At 24.9% G+C, this 20,248-nt stretch overlaps 1 protein-coding gene across 2 annotated transcripts in view; it reads right to left on the bottom strand.

Annotated features, from left to right (window-relative positions):
- Nucleotides 1-20,248, bottom strand: part of LOC136092464 (E3 ubiquitin-protein ligase rnf213-alpha-like) — a 164,052-nt gene that overhangs the window by 22,268 nt on the left and 121,536 nt on the right. For both annotated transcript variants that reach the window (XM_065820728.1, XM_065820729.1), the window contains 18 exons: nt 17,386-17,709; nt 15,249-15,916; nt 14,985-15,064; nt 14,171-14,254; nt 13,990-14,093; nt 13,528-13,654; nt 13,241-13,433; nt 12,824-13,088; nt 10,045-10,191; nt 9,706-9,805; nt 9,374-9,545; nt 8,553-8,722; nt 7,921-8,006; nt 7,509-7,718; nt 7,303-7,422; nt 6,952-7,069; nt 4,846-5,084; nt 4,489-4,571 (listed from right to left, as the gene is read on the bottom strand). In XM_065820728.1, the coding sequence (XP_065676800.1) occupies nt 8,662-8,722; nt 9,374-9,545; nt 9,706-9,805; nt 10,045-10,191; nt 12,824-13,088; nt 13,241-13,433; nt 13,528-13,654; nt 13,990-14,093; nt 14,171-14,254; nt 14,985-15,064; nt 15,249-15,916; nt 17,386-17,709 (2,325 nt within the window). In that variant the 3' untranslated portion in view covers nt 4,489-4,571; nt 4,846-5,084; nt 6,952-7,069; ... (2 more) ...; nt 7,921-8,006; nt 8,553-8,661. The remainder of the gene's footprint in view (nt 1-4,488; nt 4,572-4,845; nt 5,085-6,951; nt 7,070-7,302; nt 7,423-7,508; nt 7,719-7,920; nt 8,007-8,552; nt 8,723-9,373; nt 9,546-9,705; nt 9,806-10,044; nt 10,192-12,823; nt 13,089-13,240; nt 13,434-13,527; nt 13,655-13,989; nt 14,094-14,170; nt 14,255-14,984; nt 15,065-15,248; nt 15,917-17,385; nt 17,710-20,248) is intronic.

Genomic DNA, 20,248 nt, shown 5'->3' with positions numbered 1-20,248 from the left:
TTCCTGATTCATATAATTTGCAATCTTTTAAATCGTCCGTCAATCGTTATCTTGCTCTACAATCTTCATCTTTTCTCTTACAGTAACTTCCAACTTTAATTAGTGGCTGCTTGCAGCCTTGTTGGAAGCGAAGATATTTAAAAAAAAAAAAAAAAAAAATATCAGCGCTTGAATTACCTTAGTAATTAGGATTAGTTGTTTTTTTTTAAAAAAAAATTTTTACAATTTGTTTTTTTTTTGTTAACTTTTTTTTCTTTTCTAATTAAGCATTTTTTTGGCCATTCTTAAAATTAATGTTTTTGTTTGAGTTTTTTATTAGGGGTCATAAAGTATGTCATGCTAAATTTATACTTTGAATAGAAGTGTGATCTCAAGCGCAGAAATTTTATTCAAACTAAAGCGCTTTTGAATTTAAATTAAATCTCTGCATGGAAGCCAATATTATTTTAAAGTTAAATTTAGTTTGATATACTGATTGAACAGTACATAAACTTACCTTCAAACTAAATCAAAACAACCAGGAAAGTTACTACAGTAACTTAACTGTCAAATTTACTCAAAGATTCGCAAAAATTAGCCATTTATATGTTTCTATTTATATGTTGTTATAACATCTTATATGTTATAACAACTAATACAAGCTTTAACTAAAAATTATTTTAATATTAATTCTCGAATAGAATTATAAAAAACGCATTACGATATAACTGGAACTTAAACTTTAAATTATATTTTAAGCTGTAATTATAAGCTGTAAATTATAACAGTAACTTATTCTATTTTAAACTCCGCCAATTTGAAACAAGAAAAATTATAAGATAATATTTAAATATCAGTGACAGTTATTAAAAATAAAAACTTTGCTATAGTGATTTATTGTGTAATTTTGCTCACTTTTATTGCTTATCTTAATGCATACGACTTTTTAAGAAAAACAAGAAAAAAATAAAGAATAATTAATGAAAAAACTGCTGCCTATGCCAAACCCTCAGTCGATGTAACAGCACTCAGCTGCGAGTCAGGCTATTTTTCAGTCGATGTATGTACTGAAGCCCCTGGCAGCAGGCTATTTCAGTATGACGTCAGACTGCTCACCTAAATCAGCAGTATAAGATATATACATATATATAAACTTGAAATATCATTTTTAACCAATATAAAGTAAAAGATAGTCAAATCAGTAAACAAAAGTAAATCTATTTTTATAATATTTACCAATTTAAAAAAATATATAAAAAATATAATATATATATATATATATTTATATATATATATATATATATATATATATATATATATATATATATATATATATATATATATATATATATATATATATATATATATAATTAAGTAGAGGTAACCGGCTAAGAAAAATAAACATGTTGTTTTGATACTATATATTTAACTTCCATTATATCACTTATGCTACCAAGCAATTATTATTGAGGAATTTTATATCTATTATTAAGAGTTAGATTTTTTTAGAGTTACGTAACAAAAGAATTCCAAAAGTCATTCATTAAAAGTTATATAAAAGAACTCGTTCATTTAAAGTCCTTGACATTGACAATTTTTAAAAACTGGTAGCACTCTTCCTTATTGATGATAAGTATCAAATCAATAACAGTTTTTCTGCAAGACCACGAGCAACTTTAAAACTTACTTTAGTATAACAACTTTATTAATGCTTATTAAGTCATTTAAATAAAAAAATCTTTTAGTTTGTCAAAAAATTTACTTCTTATGTTTATGCATATTGCCTTTAGGCCATTCACTGTTAGGTTCAATTTTTAATTTTGGACAAGTATAGAACTTTAACATTTATGTCTCGAAGATAATTCACAAAACCATTTGATTTGGTGATGTGAATTTCTTGTGTATTAAATGAAATAAACTCCAATAACTTATCCAAATTTGCAAGTAAGGAGGTCATTGTGTGATCCAGAGAGTCAAATGCAATGGTGAAAGTTTTGAGATTTTTTTGCCAGATTGCAGCAGAGAAAAAAGAAATTTGATTTTGACCATAATGTGCAGCTTGAGGCTTATTCTGACAAATATAACTGCATAATCAATCTGTAGCAATATAGTAGCAACATTTGATGATGGATTCCTGGATTTAGTAATGCTTAGTTTAAAATGTTTTGATTGGTTCCCTTAATAATGGTATGAGTTGTGAATGGCATGAGTTGTGAATTTTTCTCTCATACTCAAAATGTGAGTTATCAATTCTATAACGTTTCAACACTTTTTAGCTTTTTCAATTACAGTGTAACGTTTTTTATCTGCCATTGTTTCCATTTGGTTTCTCCGATTGGTACCAACTTATTTTAAATTCTAGTAGTTCAAGGGTGGTCAAGTATTGCTGGAAAAACTTCAGATCTTTACGTTTGTCGCATTTGTTGTAGAAACATTCATTTAATGAGTCCTTAAAAACAAAATTTTGAGACATTTTCTGACCAGTTTTAACTTTAGTCAACAGTAAACAATCAACTTTCATTAAGGAATCTAAAGCAAATCGCATGTTTTTGTGGTAAGTACAAACGCATACATTGTGAGATAACTTAGAAATAGATCGAATTTTTATTGGGCGTAGTTCACAAAACCTGCTTAACCCTTTGAGCGCGTGCTAAAATTTAAACGTTGTACAGAGAAACTAAACTTAAAAAAATCAAAAAACAACTATTTTAAATTTTAACTTTATTTTAAAATAAGTCAACATACACAAACAATATACCAAAAAATAGAAAAAAATGTGCTAGATTCAAAAGTACCATTTTTAATTTTTGAACAGCAGTATTTTTGCACAAAAAGTCAGTTCTGAAGAAAACTTTCAAAGCTACGATCGTGGCTCTACGTGCTTTGATGGTAAAGCTACGATCGTGGCTCCCCGTGCTCAAAGGGTTAATCCATTATTCAAATTATTATGTTTAAAAGCTGGTACACTTCTTTCAGGGTTAAAAAAAGATGATGAACTTGGATCTTAATCTTCTTTTCATTTTCAATTACTGAGACAAAGTCCTTAACATTTGGAGACAGTCAGCTAATGTCATCTTTGCAGTAGAACTTTTTGACTAATATTTTAATTTCTGTCAAAGCTGAATTGTTAACGCTATTTAATGGAAGAGTCATTTCTTTGTTGAACAACTCATTCAGCAACATAACCAGGACTTCATAACGTTTTGCAGAATCTTTAGGCAAAGTTTTTTTAACATTCTTGATTAATTTTCCTTTTGTTTGAACATTCAAAATGGTAGAAAAGTTCACTGTTTTTGCAGAATTTTTTTTTTTGAGTCAATACTTTTGGACTCTTTCCTTCATTTTTTCTCTTTCCTTAATTTTTTTTCCAGATCATTGTTTTATACATAAGCATTTTGGTGATCAGCATTCATAATTTTTTTCTGTTTTAAATTACAGTCGATAAGCAGCTTTATAAATTTTAACAGTCTGTTTAGAACTTTTTGCCATTTCAAAATGAAAAAAAATTTTATTTAACCTTTTGCTTAAATATCTTTTGTTTTACTTATTAAAACTTATTGGTATATAAAGATTTGAAAATTCCTTAGGGAACTGCGATGAAAAATAACTTTCTTCTTTTTAAACAATTGTAACTTTTAAATGTTTAAAAATTTATTTTAAACCCCTTGGGAGTTGCGATGAAAAATGTAAGTGTTTGTTTTGTAAGCAACAAAAACTTAATGAAAAAGCGCCAGAATTTTGGTAAATGCCTGTAGTTTTAACTTATGTTACACTAATTCAAAATTAAAATGTGCTTTAATTAAGCATCGTTATTAAAATATTATTTATTTTTTTAAATTTTCAAAAAATATTTTACTTTAAATGTAAAAACTTAACATTTAATATTCTTTCGCATATATTGTTAAACAATTAAATTTTTTTAACTAAATCTATAGGAAAAAAAAACTTTATCATGTTTTTGTTAACTTAAATTACATGAAAATTGCAAAGGTTATTTAGTTATTATCTTGAAATATATATATTTTTTAAAGAATAAAATCCAACAACAAGAAGAACATGTTGGCTCTACTTTCACATTAAATTAATTTGGATTATGCAAATCAATTCATAGGTAAAATAACATTTTAAAGTGATACTTTTTTAATCATGCGACAAGGAGAAAAATTGTATTTTTCAGAAGCATAAAAATGACATAAACTATTCAATTTTGGTACTAAGATATACTTAAAATAAACTTTAATGTGTCTACATCAATATTTATGTGTTAAAATTTGACAAAAAAGAGAATAAAATTTGACTACTTTTTCATTTTCGGCAGTGGAATCGCACATATAAATATACATGTATGTATGTATGTATGTATGTATGTATGTATGTATGTATGTATGTATGTATGTATGTATGTATGTATGTATGTATGAATGTATGTATGTATGTATGTATTCAACAGACAGAAAAAATATTTTAGTACTTCAAAAAAGTTACATAAAAATTAAACTTTATATATACCAATTTTTTCATAAGTAGACTTGGAATTTACATGATATCCCAAACCAGCAGATTCCAATTTTTTTATCATATTTTTTGAATGCCTTGAAAAATATATTGTTTTAAAATTATTTTAAACTTTGATTTCAAAGAATCAAAAAATTTAAAGCAAAAACTTTTTTATAAACATCTGAAAATTCTTATAAAAATAATATTTACAATATAATAATTATATTAAAATATATTGAAAAATAAATTCTGATATAAAGTCTTGAAAAAATAATAATGATTAAATAATATGTGTTTTTTTATAATTTACTATTTTTTAATACATTTAACATATTTCTGTTAAAGTAAAACTTGCTACAATTAACTTACTTCTTATAAGGATTGCATGCAGCAATTATTTCAAGTCCACATTCAGCTAATCCTAATGGTTTACCATCCGCTCTTTTATCTACCATTATTTCTTTAATAAGTCCAATCGCGCCAGATGTGTTTGCTTCATCAAAAAACAAAACTGTATTTATTTTGTGATATTCGTAGTTTTCTTTTGCTAAACGCTTTGCTTGTTCAATTCTTGTAAGTATGTCTTGATGGGTCACACCTCCATGAACCTTTTTATTGTAATAAAATACATTATTATAACTTTAATAGCACAAAACAACTTTCCAAAATAAAATAACTTATTTTGTGTGTATATATATATATATATATATATATATATATATATATATATATATATATATATATATATATATATATATATATATTTCTAAAACAAATCCCGATTTTAATTAATAACAGACTAAACCAAAACTTCTCAAATGAAAATTTATTCAATTCCTCTAAATGAATATTTGAAGATGCCCTAAAAAATGTGGTTTTGAAAATTTTGGACTAAAATTTGACCCTGAAAAAAAGAATACAAAAAAAAGAAATAGAACTAGAAATGTAATTTGGTTCAACCCCCCATATAGCAAAAATCTTTCTACTAACATAGAAAAAGTGTTTTTAAAATTGGTCGATGAGCATTTCCCGACCTCTAATAAATTACTTGAAATTTTTAATCGAAATACAATTAAAGTCAGCTACAGTTGAACAAAAAATATGGAAAGAATTATAAAAGGTCACAATATTGCTTTGTTAAACAAAAAAGAAATCCTAAACTACAAAAAATTATAATTGTAAACAAAAAAACAATTGTCCAATGAGTGAAAGTTGGTTATCAAAAAATGTGGTATATAAATGTGTTGTTTCCTCTAAGAATGTACCTGATAAACAATATATTGGCTTAACAGAGAGTGAATGGAAAAAACGTTTTGCCAATTATAAACAATCTTTCAAAAATAAAAAGTATTCAAAAGACACCATGCTGTCAAAATATATATGGAAATTAAAAGAAAAAAATATTGATGATTTAATACTGAATTGGTCCATTCTTAAAACAGCGCCTGCATATAACAATATTTCCAAAAAATGCATACTATGCCTACAAGAGAAATTTGAAATAATTACACATGCAAATCAAGAAGGCTCATTAAACAAAAAATTTGAATTAATTTCTAAATGTAGGCACGAAAACAAGTTTCTCCTAAAAAACTATAAAAAATAGTATATACCAAAGGTACCAGGCAACCAAAGTTTTTGAAGGTCAACTAAATATATCCCTTTAATGGGATATATTTAGTTTATCCCAATTAAGCCCCCTGAATGGCTATTGATCTTTATCGACAGTTCTAGTTATTATTAGTTATGATTAGTAAAGTTCTTTTGACTTAAGAGCTATTGTCTGAGAAATGTAGGCAAAGTCTGGAAGTGATGTCTTCAAATTGTCCTCATTTTCAGATATTTTGTAAAAGACCATGAAAATAGGCCACTTGTAAATTTTTTCTCCAAAACTCCTATTTATTTTGGAGATATTGGGTCCCAAAATTTGGCCCATTTTAAGAAAATTTTGCGCATGAAGTGCAATTGCTACTTTGAGGAGCAGTTTTAGCAACATGAATATGACAGAAACATTTCTTTTCAATTTTTTTGCTAATATGAGTAGATTTGAATGAGTAGATAGACAGTAAAAGTAAAAATTCAACATGATAACATTTTTGGTTGTCTAGAAATCATGGTTCGAAACAACAAAGTTTTAAATTTTACCCTAACTTTGAATTATTATCCACACTTAGCCCTAAAAAAAAAAGAAGCTAAAACATGGAAGAAATCCACTGAATGCAAAAATTTTTATAAAAATAGCAACGAGCAACTAAAGTCAACTAAACAATCTGGTTGATTTCTGGCAACCAACTTAAAGTCCGAATGTACACCTCTAATATACATAGACTCATGTGTGTGTGTGTATATATATATTTATATAAAATACCATTATTGTTGTTATACCATAATTATTGTTTCATTATTAGAGCAATAATTAAGAACATTGATCATTTGTAGATTACACAAACTTCACTTTTTAAGAGTCAAATTTACCTTAACATGTAACATGTTTTGAATTCCTTTTTTTCCAGCTCGAAGAGCGCACATAAACTTAATCAATTTTGTTTTACCACAACCTGTTTCTCCCATCATTATCACTGGAATAACACATCTAAAATATTAAACAAAAACATTAATTGTATTAACTACACACATACAGATATATACATATATATATATATATATATATATATATATATATACATGTATATATATATATATAAATATACATACATATATATATATATATATATATATATATATATATATATATATATATATATATATATATATATATATATCGTTATAAAAAATATTTAAAAAATTAAATAAAATTTAAAAAACCGTAATCTCATATGAATAGCAAGAATTTTCTTCATATTGTCAATAGCCAACTCATATGAAGGGTCTGGATCAAAACTGTCTACGCCAATTACCCGGCAAAGTATATCTAACTTTGATTTTCTATTTTAAAGAAATTATAGTTAAATTTATGAATCACCTTTATTAGACAATATAACAATGAAAAATGTTTTTTAATTTTCGCTTACCGAGATAATGTGTTATAATTGGTGTTCAAACATCCCCATTCAGTACCTTGCATCTGACGATTCAGATCATCATAAAGATCTTTTGTCATTATACCCTGTTTAATTATGGTTCTATGATCTGGATCAAGTAAGTTACCATTTAAATCAATGTTAAATCCAAAGAATGTCATTGTGACATGGTCTTGGTTGAAAAATAAGTAAGGATGAGAACTAACAAGAGGAAAAAAAAAATTTAAGTAATAAAATTAAGAGTTCTCAATACATACATTTATAGTTTTGTTTTGCATGGTTTAGAATATTTATTTTGCACATAATATCATATAATATAAAAGCCCAAAAATTAGAAAAAATGAAAACCAAGGAAAATAAAGTAATCAAACACCATGCTGATTTTGATAAAAAATTAAACAACCTGTGCTCCCATTTTCTTTTAAGCTGAACCATTAGCTGACTAGAATCATAATAATCATCTAATGATATCGAGCGAGTTGAGAAATCCTGAATTATATTAACAATATAAAAATTTAAAAAAATTTTAATTACAAAAACTTTAATGAGAGTTAGATTGATTTAATTTATAAACTTTACAAAGCTTGTATTTATTGATATTTATATTTTAAAATATATCTATGTGTATATATATTTCAAAAGTTTGACATCTAAATTTACAGTTTGTGGTAAAAACGGTTCTTAATGACTCTGTGTTAAACGAAGATCAAATACACTTTATGTAAAACCATTAAATTTAATTAAGGAAACTAATTAAATTTCATTGTTTTTCAAAAAATTACAAAAGCAAAAATAGACTGAAATGTTTTTATTGTTTACATACATTAACTGACAAACTTGTAGAACATGCAAGGAGTGCTGCTATATCGACTGAAAAATACGTAGAACATGCCAAATACTCACACACATACATATATGTATATATATACTAATATTTAGCGCATATGTATATGCAGTTTTAGCGTATTTAGATATAATATTGCTGACTTTATTTATAGTAAATATTTCAAAGAATTGTTATGAAACGTAAATTACTTGTGCCATTTCTAACAGGAAACTTATAACAAAAATTTTAAATCCTCTCAAATCTTTAACAACATGAATGCTTGTAAAAGCACATTGTTCACAGTCAATAAGTTGGGTGTTAAAAAAAGTGGATAAAATTTCTTAATTCACTCCAACAAGGATCTTGTACGCCACAATATCTAAATAAATAAATAAAAATTTAACATTATCATAAAAAAAATTATTGATAAATTACAGCCATTAATGATTACGTTATAATAATGTTAGTTTAAATATCATTGTTAAGGTGTCATTTAATTTTAGGTATCAAATTATATTCATAATTAAATAATTTTATTTAAATATAATTTAGGTACTTAGTATACTGATTTCTACAAATAAAGTATTGCTTTTCTAATTTCCTAAAACAAAACATCAAAAAATCAAAAAACATTTATCTTAAGATACAAATTATTAACAAAAAAACATAAACTTATATTTATTAGTTATGTCTAATTATAAAGAATGTCTTATGGCTTATCTGTCTTAAAGTATATAATTAATTGAAATGTTTAAATTCAATGAAATGGTTAAATCCTTTGAAATGGTCTTTTAAATCTTAATTTTATTATGTATAAATTACAATATCGTTTCAATTGATTTTCAATTAAATTACAACATTAAATCAACATATTCTTAGAATCCTAATTTATATATATACATAATGAAAAACTGCTTGAATAATTCAATAACAAATCATATTGCTAAATCATATTTGTAAATCATTTACAAAAGTTTAAAAAAATAAATAAATCAAGAATGTGGTTTTTTCTTTTGAAAAAAAATCTTACTTCAGTAATATCTTTAAACTATTTTGAAGATTTACAGCAGGACGAGTTGGATCGTAAGTGAAAGTATTCAACAAAGATCTATTTGTGTCATACAGTTGTAAATACTGACAAACTCGTTGCATTGAGGCTTTTTTGTGCTCTCTATTGCCATACCAAACCATTTTAAACATCTCTAGTTATTCATTAAAAAAAAATTGAAAAATAACATAAATTTATATTAGAAAAATAAAGTTAAAAAAAAGTTTTTTAGTACAAAAATAAATATAATAACTTGTATAAATAATTTAATAAGTTTTTGAAATTATAAATTATTTAAAAAAAAATCAAAATACCTTGACCTTGGAGCACACTCAAAACCTCATTGGGAGAAATGCATGTAATACTTGGTAGCATGTTAGCAACTATACTGATACATTGACTTCCTCTGGGACCCTAAAATTGAATCAAAAGAAAATAACTCCAAAATATGTTTTTCATACAAATATTTATAAAGAAATTATGTTTTTAATAAAAAAGTATAAACTTTTAGATGTGAAATACATTTGAACAATCAAGATGTTGATCATTATTACAAAACACCAACTAGTATTTTTTTTAAACACCTATTACACCATAACTATCATAATTTTTACACTTTCAAACTGTCATAATAAATTTTAGTAAAACCTTACATTGTTAGATTGTTCGTCAGAATGGTTTATGGTTATTTCAATGATACATGTATCATTGCTATTCATTCTCCACACTTTTCCTGTACTTGTTTTTAATGATCCCAGAACAACTAAGTTAAATAGGAATGAATCCAGTCCTTCTCTAACCTAAAAAAATCATTATCGCTATATGATGTAAAAATTGTCAATTGTAAAAGCCACATTACATTTCTTATTTTCATGAGAATTATATCTATTATAATCCTTCTAAAAACATTTTCTGTCAACTGTGTAAAATGCACAGCTGACAGAAAATATTTCTAAACGCTACTTAAAGACTACATATAAGAAACTCAAAAATGATAATAACAATTCCTTAAACAAACAACAAAAACCTGGGGATGGTGGTTTAAAGAGAGAACTAAAATATGTTCTGGATTATTGTGCAATGAAATTGACAGTTGTGCAATGAGATTGATAATAGATGCATTGTGCCTTGCACTCATCTTATATCTAATTGTTTTAAACTCAATCTTTTTGCCAGTCTGGATAATATGGCTGTGATAGGAACAGTCTAAAGCATCTCCACACCTTTGTACTTTTAATACAATGTCATTATTTACAAATATTACCAACTTTGTTGACAGATCCTTTTTTTGTTGTGAAACAAATAGTTGTTTAAATAAACATTAGTTTTTGAATGGTTTGCAATGGTATCAACAAATTATTTTTTCAAGTTGATCAAAATAGGAGTTGCCAGGAAACAAAAATTTGTTAAAGAGTAAGAACATTTACAACAAATTTTTGTAGCTTGTTAACTTGATTTTTTTGAAATGACTTATGCTACTTTCTAAATAAATAACTTATATGGTTTTCATGTGAGATCAGTAGTAAACCAAGTAGACATACATTAAAGGAATCAGTTGAAATTCACAAGCCCCTGCAAGCCCCAAGCGGTTACAGAAGAGGTCAGATTTTAGATTAGCTGCCTGTTGTGAGCAGTCAAAAAGTAAAGACTTTTTGTCAAGACGTATAGTTATATGTATATAGTTATAGAGTATATAGTCATGTTGTCAGCAAAAAGAGCCACTTTAAATGTAAGATTTTCAGGACAATCTTTAACATACATAAAAAACAAAACAGGTCTAATGATAGAACCTTGCAGTACCCAAGAGATAATTTTTATTTTAGTGTTCATAGAATAAAGTTTGCCCTAGAAAAATTTTTATTTTCAAGGACAAACTTAATACTATGATTAGAAAGGAATGGTTTAATAATCAAAAAACTTTTTTAGATACACCATACAAAGCAATATTATATCCTTATCCAAGTTTTAATCAAACGTTTCCTAGCCATCCCTTTAAACCTTTCCCTAGCCATCTCCATCTAATTCACAATATAACCTTTCTGTTATCTAGTCAGCTGTAGAACAAAATCGATTATCAGAGAATAAGTTTATTAAATTAAAAATTTGTTAATTTTTAATTAAGTTAGAGTGTTCTCTTGGGTTTTTAAAAACTGTAACCACAAATGACATTTTAAAGCAGGCAGGAAAATAAGAGTCAATCACTTATTAAATGGTTTAGAGCAAACTGGAGAGAGTTATGGAGAACACTTATGCAAGACTATGACAAGAATGTTGTCTAGGCTACAATCCATAGAAGAGTTTAATTGGAAAATGACCTTAGCAACAGAATTAGAAGTGATTTGGATAGGTAAGGGAGGGAAAATAAGGTTAGACCCATCCACTAGAGATGGAATGTTCAACTTGCTTTTGTTAATACCACTGTTGAAGATTTTCTAAAAGTGACTAGAACCTAACTTTTATATATATATATATATATATATATATATATATATATATATATATATATATATATATATATAGTTCTATAGTTTGTTTTTAACAATATAAACAATGTTTTTATTTTTATTTTTTTTACTGTAAATCATGCGCGGAGTGTTGCTACATCGACTATCTTATAGCCTGACTCGCAAGGGAGCGCTGCTACATCGACTGACAAATAGCCTGACTCGCAATGGAGTGCTGCTATATTGACTGACAAATAGCCTGACTCGCAATGGAGTGCTGCTACATCTACTATCTTTTAGCCTGACCCGCAAGGGAGTGCTGCTACATCGACTGAGGGTTTGGTTGGGGCAGACAGTCTATCAATTAATTAAAAAAAAAACTCCGGTCTTGCATATATATATATATATGTGTGTATATATATAAATTATAATTTTATTTATATATATATGTATATATATATATATATATATATATATATATATATATATATATATATGTGTAAATATATATATATAATGCATATATATATATATATAATGTATATATATATATAAGACACATATATATACATACATATATATATATATTTATATATATAAATATATGTGTGTGTATATATATAAATTATAATTTTATTTATATATATATATGTATATATATATATATATATATATATATATATAATAAAATTTATAATTTCTCTGTTCTTTAAAGAACATTGAGCACTCTATTTCACACACACACACCACACACACACACACACACACACACACACACACACACACACACACACACACACAGATATATATATATATATATATATATATATATATATATATATATATATATATATATATATATATATATATATATATATATATATATATATATATATATATATATATATATATATATATATGAAATTTTCATATTTCTCAAAAACATCCTTAGTTTCTGTTTAAGTTTAACACCAAAGTAAAATTTTACCATTGGTGTGATATCAAAATGATATAGTCTAGGGAAACAAGCATTAGGTCTTTCTTCAAATTGAAGTAATCTTTCAACTATTGCATCAGTGTTAACCACTGTCCCATGCACAGAAACAATAACAACACTGATCTTGTTTTGACTATTACTCATACTTGTTTGATAATTAGCATTCAAATGTGACGAAAGTCGTGAGGCACATTTTTTTACAAAAAAGGATTTCCCCATTCCACTTCTCATTGATTTCACTACAAGTGATTTGTATCTAAACGATCATAAATTGACAATTGGAAAACAAGTATCATTTTTACCTAATACAAAATTTTTATTATTATAAAAATTTTTTTATTTTTTTATTGATATTGGTAATTCTAATATTAAAAATGATGATTTTAATATTAAAAACTAAAAATTTACACTGATTTGTTAATAATAATTCCAGCCTTTTGATCTAAAAGTTTGTTCCGAAGACATTGTGTAAGTTTTTCACAAATCTGATCTCTACTTGGATAACTTGGCATTTTCAGTTTAAAATGGTCTAGAGCTGTTACAAGGTAAGAATTGTGATGGTTTTCACTACTACAAAACACTAAAAGTGGACTCATACTACCTGAAAATAAAACAAATATTAAAAAAACAAAAACAAAAACAGAATAGAAATGAAAAGAAAAAAAAAGTAGACAAAAAATAACTATTTCGCTAACCTATTTGAATCGTCTTTTGCAAGAAGGAGTATATTTTTTCACATGTTTCATATTTTAGGTTTTTATTTATTACCAAACAATACAAGCCATTTTTATTGTCTACAGCTCGCATTATCAACAGTTCAATCTAAAAAATGATTAAAAAACATATGAAATAAAACTACTTTTTTTAACAATTTACTTGTTGAAATTTACATTTAAAGTTTAATTTTAACTATTTTTAGTTTTTTTACATGTAAAAACAATACAAGCAGTTTTTGAACTTAAGGAAATAATTTTTTGATTGAGACTGACAAAGAATTATTTTTAATAATTCTTAATAATTATTTTAATAAAAATTAATATTATTATTATTACTTTTTTACAAATTTATTAGCTTTCAAAGCCATTTATTTTATTACAACTTTTTTGTATCAACTGACTATAAATAATTTTTTATTTTAATTAAAAATTTAATGTCACCTCTTCAATTGAAACAGAATCATCACAAAGTAGAACTTCTTCTGAGGTGGGTAAAACTCCATCTTGATAAAGATAAATCTCAAGAACGGCATACATAATTTCATCTTAAAAAAAAAAAAGAATATGTATATATTTTTGTAGTAAATTGATCTAAAAAATGAAAACATTATTCCTGTCTTACCATGAGACAATACTAATAGGTTTGGCTTATTTTTGTTTATATATGAAGGAACAGTCCTTTTTGAAAACTGAAAACTTGTAATGTCTGCAAAATAAATAAGTAAAAATTATAAATCAGCACTATCACCATACACAAAATAAAATAAAAAACAAAACAAAAATAGTACAATATAAAAAAAAACAATACAAAAAGTTAAAAAATAAGGTTAAAAACAAGAAAATGGTACCAAAATATAAAAATAATTATGATGACAAAATAGTATTTTTTTCACTTATATGTAATTTCTATACACCATGTATATATTCGTAGGCTGTAATTATAAATATCAAAAAAGTATCCAGGATATTTAAATTAGTACCTAAGTGATTTAGAAAATGTTAAATAGAAAACTTAAAATTTGTACATTCCTACTTATTGCAAAAAAAAAATTTACTTGGTCTGAGCTTAGGATTAAAAAATATCTTATTTCTTAAAATAAAATTTATCCTGAATAATAGTTTATTAAATATATAGAGCATATTATATAATTAATTTATTATTGTAATTGATCTAATAAATCTAATATATAGTAAATGTTTTATTCTAATTTAGATCAAGAACAGTTTTTCTTACAAAAAATGATTAAATTTTATTTCTAATACTTTTTCAGGCTTTATAACCTGCCAAGCCTGACCGAGCCTTGCTCATGTTATTGCAAAAAGTATACAATAAGAAAATATTTTTAGCGACAAAATGGTTAACTAGGTTTTTTTAATGCTTTAATGACTAAAAATAATGTAAATCAAAATACAAGTACAGAATTAAAAAAAAAAACCTTTATAATGTTTTAAAAATCTGCCAAGTTCATCAATTGTCAAATATGGCTTTTTTTCATCTTTGTCTTTAGCATTTGAGCTAAAATTAACAAGTTAATTTAATTAAATAATTTTTTTTTTTTAATGAGGAAATATCTATTAAAATAAGAATTACAATAAGGATTACAATTTAAGATAATAAGCTTCAAATATTTAGAACTATTTTACAACATAAATATTCTAAAAATGTTTTTGAAATTAAAAAAACAAAAATTTTAAACTACCTATTGTTTGACTTCAAACGTTCAAACTGAACTTTTGCTTTCAACTCTAACTCGTTTATATTTTCACTTTCTGGATCTTGTTTGCCACACCAAACTACTGCCTTTCCTTCACAATATGGAAAAACTTCTATAATAGATGCCCATGCAACATTTTCACTTATATTGTATACTTCATGAAGTGTATTGACAATATCTAGGATTTTATCAGGTGTGTATTTATCAAAATTTGATGGAATAATGGCTGTCTGCCATTGTTGAGATTCATCCTCAATAGTTAAAATGCGAGACAATTTGAAAGTGTGTCTAATATTATTAACATTGACATCATGAGCGAAAAAATAAAGAAGTGTATAAAACTGAGGAGGGAGCCTATCAACGAGTTTAAGATCATCAATCAACATAAATAATTGTTTTTGCATAAAGAGACATTGTTTAACTGAAAAATAGTTTATGATAGGGTTTAAACAACGGAATGTTGTTAATTTTTCTTTCCAATACATAAATCGCTTCTCTAATTTTTCTGATTCTATTATCAAATCATTGATGGAAACTCCTCGCTCAAACTCAATATCACAATAAAATTTCTTTTCCCATTGTATAAACTTAATATCACCAGCTTCACAAAGAGACATATAAGCATATCCTAATCTTGTTACAACTTCAACAACCTGTCAATCAATCATTAAACATTTGTAAATTAAACAGTGAACATTTGTAAAACATTAAAACTAATAAAAAATGAAAATAGATGAACAATCAAATAATAAAAATTGTAATTAATAAATCTACCTTAACTTTTTAGTAATTTGATTTTAATAAAAACATAACTTTTTATTGAATAATAATAGTTTATAAATACTACACACATACACACAGATATATATATATATATATATATATATATATATATATATATATATATATATATATATATATATATATATATGTACATATATATATATATATATATATATATATATATATATATATATATGTATATGTACATATATATATATATATATATATATATATATATATATATATATATATATATATATATATATATATATTAGGGTGGTTTTAAAAACAAACTTTTTAGAAAATGTCTGCTGACACACCTTAATTGTGTTCTATTTAATAAAACTATACCGGCTTTAAAAATTTTTGAATAAAAAATATGTTTAGGGGTGTCACAAGACACATCAAACAGGTCCCTAGTTTTATCAGAAAATTTTTTTCTAAATATGACACGTTATGTTTCAAATGAAGCGAAATTATAAAAAAATTTTAAAAATAATCGTTATTTTATAAAAAACATTGAGAGAAAAAAATTATAACTAAAAAAATCTTGCCAAATTTCCTTTTTTCATGATTGGTAAAATTGTAATTTTTTATTTACAAAAATTTCAAAAAATAATTTATTTATAAAATTTTCAAAAAAAGTTATTTTAAAACCACCATGAAATATATATATATATATATATATATATATATATATATATATATATATATATATATATATATATATATATATATATATATATATCAGTCTTTAGCACCACCCTGATATATATATATATATATATTTAATAATTATAACATTTAATATATTATAAAAATATATATATAATAATAAAATAACAATAACTGAATGAAATATAATGATATATGATATATGAAATATATGATATATATTTACTATAATATGTGTGTAATTTGATGTATATTTGCTACATAAATCTTATTTATTATTTGAAATGCTATTCCTAATATTTAATTTTCTACATAAATTAAAACATCATAATAGTGGCGCTGGTTTTTTTATTTGTGTAAATTTTTACAAATAATTTTATGAATATATTTAAATAATGTTCTTCACTTTCATTTACATTATACTTTTATGTGTTTTTTATTTATTACATATTATTAAATTATTAAAATGGATAAAATTATTAAATCCCCCCCCCCCTCCTTTCCGTTTTTCTTACTTTCACCTTGTGAGGAAAAAAAAGTGAAACAAAATTATTAATTTTCATTAAACTAATAATTTTTTTTTTTAATTTAAAAATTTTCATATAAATCAAAACAATTTAGCATTTTAAATTAAAAATTTGTCTTATTTTACATGAAATCTCACCTCAACAAAATAATCTTTTTCTTTTTGTTTTTCTTTTACTGATTTGTCACCAATATCCCCTCCCAACAACATTAAGCGACTTTGCAAATCATTAACCTCTTCTAGAGTGTAATCTTTTACAGTTAAGTCCTCATTCTTTATTTGGAATTTTATAACATCAGTCAAATTAAATTCCAAAAAATCAACACAGCCACTTTTTTGATTTCCAATAACAAAATATCCTTTACGATTGGCAATTTGAGCTTCCATTATAGACTTCGTTGCTACTGATCCTTGTGATTTTTTTGCATTTTTAAACCACTCAAGATTGTGATTTGTATCAGTCTAAATATATATATATATATATATAAATGCATCTATAAAAATTAGTAGAAATCAGTAAACAATATATATATATATATATATATATATATATATATATATATATATATATATATATATATATATATATATATATATATATATATATATATATATATATATAGACACATATTGCATCATTTCCACACACACCGGACAAAACAAAATAAATTAAATAGAGAACGTATTAAATAGTACAATTTATTAAACGTAATTTAGTTAAACGTAAACAGGTTGAATAGAGAATGTGTGGAAAATTAGATGGGTGAACCACGAGCAATCATTCAAAAACAAAAAACTTAAAAATACAACCACGCTTTCAAAATACCTATGGGATACATAATGACTCATGTGTTTTAACAAGACAAAATAAAGTACAGTTTATGTCAAAACCATTAAATTTAATTGAGGAAACAAATTAAATTTGATAGTTTTTTGAAAAACCACAAAAGCAAAAATAATAGACTAGAATAATTTTAAAAACATGCAAAATGTATTAGTATTAGTTTTAGTAATTGCTATAACTGTTCTGAGCCAGTAAGTGTAGTATTAACACACTATGACAGCTAATTCGCTGGATTGCTGCTTATCCAGCAATTTTTAAAACTGTTGCACAATGTTGGACTCTTTCTAATAAATCAATTTCTCCCTTTTGAATAGGTGACCAAACTGGTATTGCAAACTCTTACAGTGGTTGCACAAAAGAAACATAAAGTATTCTTAGCAGTCTAATACCAAAAACAAATTCAATAGATTTATTGAATTGAATATATAAAATTGAAAACTCTTTCGAGCCTTAGTATTGAAAGAAAGACTTGAACTAATGACTTTAATTCAAGACTTAAATTCAAATTTATGATATTTTCAAAGAGATACTAAAAGAGTTTCAAAGGTAACTCTAAACTACATAAAAGTACGTTTAATAATTTGATTGATAAAAATTTGATTGGCTAATCCTAAACTAAATTAATTTATCACTGAAATTGAATCAATATTGGATTCAAATTTGATAGATGTAATAATTCTAAAGGAAACAAAACTCAATAACACAGATGACAAAAAAAAAAATTACTTTACTAATTTTAACACTCTGCATAGACACAGATAAGACAGCATTAAAGATGGATGGCATTTTATCTGTTGTTACAAGCTACCAAATATTAATTTTAAAGATTTTAATAATTAGAGAGCTAAATCGAACCTCAACCAAAATAAAAAGCAGCTTATACTGATCCTATACTCATAGCTTATACTGATCAGCTGATACTCATACAAAACTATAAAAATTACTTGCTGGTCAATTATCAACAAATGTTTGGAGTATTATTCCAAATGAATAAGCATTATTTAGCTCAAAACAGCATTTTCTCCTTATAAACAGAAATGTAATATTCATGACAACAATAACCAAAAATCAAAATTGAGTTTTAGTTAGAACAGGTTATGATAGCTTGCTTGATCAGCAACCATAAATATGACAGCAGTATTACATACAAGGACGATTGTATATATGGTTTCTATTTAAGGTCAGTAATGAATGATAATCCAAAAAAATAACAAAAAATCAATAATCAAAAATATCAAAAACCTTTAATAAATCAAGAGCAATAGCGCTAGCCTCACTGCTTTACTTCACAATGTTTAAAGTTTTACTTTCATCTAATGACCAGAACCTAATAGTACCAAATAAAACCTTTCTGATTCAAGATGAGATATTAGAAGTTTGTTAATTAAAGAGGAAATAAGTAAGATGAAAAGTTAACGAAAAAAGTTATAGAAAACTTTTGAGTTATAGAGATACTTTTGTAAAACTGGAACAGGAACACTTGCTGTAAAAAAAGTAAGTAAAAAATAATTTTAGCAAATGAAGCAGGAGTGATTTGGATTCCTAACTGTTAATTACCCAGTTTGTTTGAGATGAAAGAAAGAATATGGTTATATTTTAAAATATGAATTAGAAAATAAGGGGATAAATTTTTGTGAAAAAAAGCCAGCCTTTTTTTTTACGAGTGATAATACAATGAGACTCATCTATGAGAAAAGGAATGCTCAATTTGCTTTTGTTAATTAAGATTTATCTATAAGTCTCTGAACCTTAATTTCTGAGATAAAAGTCAGATAGTAGTCTAAGAATAATAGACCTTAGCACCAGGCAATATCTTAATGCTTAAGTCTAATAATGTATGACAAAAGAAAAGGAATTTAATAACTTAGTAATATAAAGCATGCGATCCTTAAATTCGGAACAATGAATTTAGTTTTAAAACTTGTCACTAACACATTCAAATTTTTTTTTTTTTGCGTAACTACAATAAGTAATGATAGTATTAATTAAAAACATCGACAAGCGATTCAAAACATTTTTCTTAATTAAAATGTCATCGAGACAATTAGAAAAATGAAAAAAAAATTCTGCACAACTATCTACATAATCCTTCTGCATCATTACTTTATATCGCTAAAGCATCTGACTCTAGCAAAACTACTGTTAATATGGTCATAC

Source organism: Hydra vulgaris, chromosome 15 (assembly GCF_038396675.1).
Source record: "Hydra vulgaris chromosome 15, alternate assembly HydraT2T_AEP".
NCBI lineage: Eukaryota > Metazoa > Cnidaria > Hydrozoa > Anthoathecata > Hydridae > Hydra > Hydra vulgaris.
The sequence above is the reverse complement of the archived record's forward strand: the minus strand, read 5'-3'. Positions and strand labels throughout refer to the sequence as shown.